At 34.4% G+C, this 4,025-nt stretch overlaps 1 protein-coding gene across 1 annotated transcript in view; it reads right to left on the bottom strand.

Moving 5' to 3' along the window:
• LOC102581103 (protein trichome birefringence-like 41) overlaps positions 1 to 2,319 on the bottom strand; it is a 13,494-nt gene extending 11,175 nt beyond the window's left edge. The window contains exon 1 of the mRNA XM_015310799.1: positions 2,187 to 2,319. Within this exon, the coding sequence (XP_015166285.1) occupies positions 2,187 to 2,319 (133 nt within the window). The remainder of the gene's footprint in view (positions 1 to 2,186) is intronic.
• Positions 2,320 to 4,025: the final 1,706 nt, after the last annotated feature.

Here is a 4,025-nt window from a genome sequence, read left to right on the forward strand (position 1 = left end):
GAGTCGCCTTGAATGATATATTACCAACAAACTAACAATCAATTAGTAAATTTATTAGAAAAACAAATAATCATACTAATGTATTTAAAATTTATTACCAACATGGGTTGTGGTGGAGTGGTAATTACTGCATCATCCCTAACCTAGAGGTCTCAGGTTCGATTCCCCTTGGGTACGGAGTCGCCTTGAATGATATATTACCAACAAACTAACAATCAATTAGTAAATTTATTAGAAAAACAAATAATCATACTAATGTATTTAAAATTTATTACCAACAAGGGTTATGGTGGAGTGGTAAGTACTCCTTTATCCTTAGCCAAGAGGTCTCAGGTTTGATTCCCCTTGGGTACGAAGTCGTCTTGAATGATATATTACCAACAAACTAACAATCAATTAGTAAATTTATTAGAAAAACAAATAATCATAGTAATGTATTTAAAATTTATTACCAACAAGGGTTGTGGTGGAGTGGTAAGTACTCATTCATCCTTAACCAAGAGGTCTCAGGTTCGATTCCCATTAGGTACGAGTCACCTTTGTTAGGGAGCGCTTTACTCCCCAATGTGGGACTTTCCGGCGTGAATCCGGATTTAGTCGGGCTCCAATGTGGGTACCGTACACCGGATGGGAAACCAATAAAAAAAAAATTAAAATTTATTAGTAAATTACCAACATAAATTTTCCGTTACTAAAATTGTCAACCAATTACCAATGTATCTGGAAAAGTTTACTATCAGACATTTGTTACTATAATTACCAACGTATTACCAACGGAATCGAATAATGAAGAAAAAATTTTACTAACTCCTTTTCAATTCGTTAGTAAAGGTACTAACGATATACTAACCAAAAATTTATTACCAACGGAATAGAATAATGAAGAAAAAAATTTACTAACTCCTTTTCAATTCGTTAGTAAAGGTACTAAGCATATACTAACCAAAAATTAGTTGGTGAATTTACCAACGGAAATTTCAGGGAAATGTTTCAAAATTTTGTAACAACATCTTTGGGTGTTTACCAACTGATTTTTGGTTGGTAAGTTTACCAACAAATTAAAATCGGTTGGTAATATTTACCGACGAGCCTTTTGGCAATGGATTAATATAAGTTGGCATTTGGTTGGTAACTCAATTTGCCAACCAATTTGATCAATTTACCAACGAATTTTTTTTGTTGATAATTGGGGTTCCTTTTGTAGTGGATGATATGCCTCAATGTTACAAAAAGAAGGCTCAAATGCAAGAACAATTGTTAGTCCTTTCTCATTGAAGTATTAAGGAGGAAGCATTTTCTAGTCTTGAATTGAGGGATTGCAAACATAATACAAAGGCACTTCAATGTTCCGAAAGGTTAAGATTATGCATATAAAGTAAATTAAGGGTGTGCGAAAATATACTTACAAGTCTTTTGCGATGCTCTCCAATAGTAATAGAGCCTCCCGTGTGAGTCGCCTTTGCAACTGCATTCTGACCGCCACAACGATTTCTTGAATTTATTTTTGAATTTTCAATAACCTTGGGATCTTTCCAAAATCTCATCCAACTTTCCCATGTTTCTTCCAGAACATATTTTGGCCGGACTGCTTCTTTTTTATGCAAGAAATAAAATCAATGTACCTTCTCCCTGCCTTCTTATGCCATAGTATCTTCACTTCACTATCAATGGAAGGATCCCAATAGAATTCCTTCTAAAATAATTTTATAAGTAAACAACATTAGTATCCAACCTTCAAAAGTGATGTAATTTTTTTTATTAAAATGATGAAATATATACCTCGAATTCTCCGAGATAAAAATCCTTTATTTCTTGTGAGATACTTGTCCAATTAATTCCATTAGGATCAAGTTCACTCTTGAAAGACTCACATATCCTGGTAGAGCAAATATTTGAAGGTTCCAAACTATTTTTTTTTTTGAAATATATTATATGAAGTCTATCATGAAGAAATTACAGTAAATAAATAACAATAGTGCAAGTACAAATTTACCCGGAATGAGGAAGAAAAACAAATGTCCATTGTCTAGAATTATTATTACCCTCACCTTCACCTATTGTGTTGTTCTGGCTAGATGTAGGCGTCTCCCCTATCACGTTTCTTTGAGTAGATGCACATTCTCCTATTCTATTGCTCTAATTAGATATTACACAAGGTGTTTCAAAATGAACAAATGGAGTACTACCATGAGCTGATGTTTGAACAGGAGGCGAACTAGTAGGAGCTAATGTTTGAAATTGGTTAATATGATCTGGTCCAACAGAAGAATTGATACCACCTTGTTGAGAATTAGTTATGGAAATGGGAACAATAGGCATATAGACTCGACTTGTGCTACCTCAACCCTAATTGAGGTCTTGCTTGCACGAGTTGTGTTACCTCGACCTCGCGTCATGTCTACAAGAAAAATAACTTCAAGATTGCATAAGTCCATACATTCCCAAACAAGAGAAGAAAAAGAAAAAAAATTATCAGGTAAGCTTCCAAGTAAAATATAGATAACTTGGAAAAATTCATCATATCATTACATTACAGCTTGCAATCACAATATTTCTTTTAACCCAAGTGGAGTTGCTAAGAAGCAAGCAACTAATAGTCACCCTCTACTTCTCTCTGACTTTCTTTTCTCTTAATGCTTTTAGTTCATGCAACACTTATTCAATGTCGATAAAGTAGTTGTCCAACAAATTCCAAACTAAACCAAAATGCAACCCAACAATATGTGATAGTCAAATACTTACCTCTAAGAATTTTTTATGGGAAGTCATATTTTTTAGGGGAAGAAAATCCATAATTAAAAGCACACTAGAAGCGAACAAATAATTGATAGCGACAAGCATTGGATTTCGTCAGAACTCAAGAAATCAGACCATCATTCAGTGACAATGAAGCCAATTGATCAGCAACATCACTTCTCCATATCCTACTATGCATCTAAAACAAGAATGCATTCATATCTACTATCATATTGAAAATCTCAAGCCTAAAATCAATATTAAATTCCCCAGATGGAGTTATCCAGCCCTGGTAGATTTAAACTTAGAACTGATGGGTGCCGTAAAGTTAACCCATGTAATGCAAATGGAGGGGGTATTCTTAGAATGGCAACATGATTATGGCTTTTATCAATTACTATGGCCAATGCTCCAACAATATCGCTGAAGCTAAGGCTATTCTTCATGGACTTCAATGGTGCGCTAACAATGGATACTATGATACAATTGTAGAATTAGAATCTTTAGTTATCATTAGAATGATCAATACTAACTCTAATGTTACTTGGCAAGTAGATCATATCATCAGAGAAATCAATTACCTGAAGATTCAAGAAAACTACACCTTTGCGAGGTGAACAACATTGTTGATGGTCTTGCCAACTTGGGAGAAAGCACAAGCCAGAATACAATCTTCACACAAGATGTGAATATACCTTTGAGAATTAAAAACTGGTTGAAGAATGATATTCTCAAATACCTAAATGTCACGATCTGAGCCTACACCCTAGACGTGGCCGACACTTGAGAACCATTGATGGTCCCCAAGAGAACCCTCATCCTGGCTGACTACAAGCGGAAGACTAACTTGAGCATACATAAGCATCAAATTGAAAGAAACGTTTAAAAACAGTTTACTGAATCTCAAAACTTCGCTGAATACTTAGTATGAAACATAAGTTTTAAATAAAATATCTGAAACTGAAAGACTCTCCAAAACTGTCTATCTATAAAGCCTCTACTATATATAGACGAGTGTCGGAACAAGACCCATGACTCCTCAAAAGAACTACTACTAAAAACTCATAAAACTGGAGTACTCCGAAAGCAAGGTGGTCTCACTTATAAGTAGACGAGTGGATGATGTGATCTCAACAGACTCTTGTTGAGGATCCTAATAACCCGTATATGCATCATTAAAAGATGCATGTCGAATGACATCAGTACATTGAATGTAAGAGTATGTAATATAACTGAATACAAATAACTGAAATAAAGGATTGCAATAGATAACAATGAACTCAAGTTGA

The sequence above is a fragment of the Solanum tuberosum genome, unplaced genomic scaffold (assembly GCF_000226075.1).
Source record: "Solanum tuberosum cultivar DM 1-3 516 R44 unplaced genomic scaffold, SolTub_3.0 scf00143, whole genome shotgun sequence".
NCBI classification, from domain to species: Eukaryota; Viridiplantae; Streptophyta; class Magnoliopsida; order Solanales; family Solanaceae; genus Solanum; species Solanum tuberosum.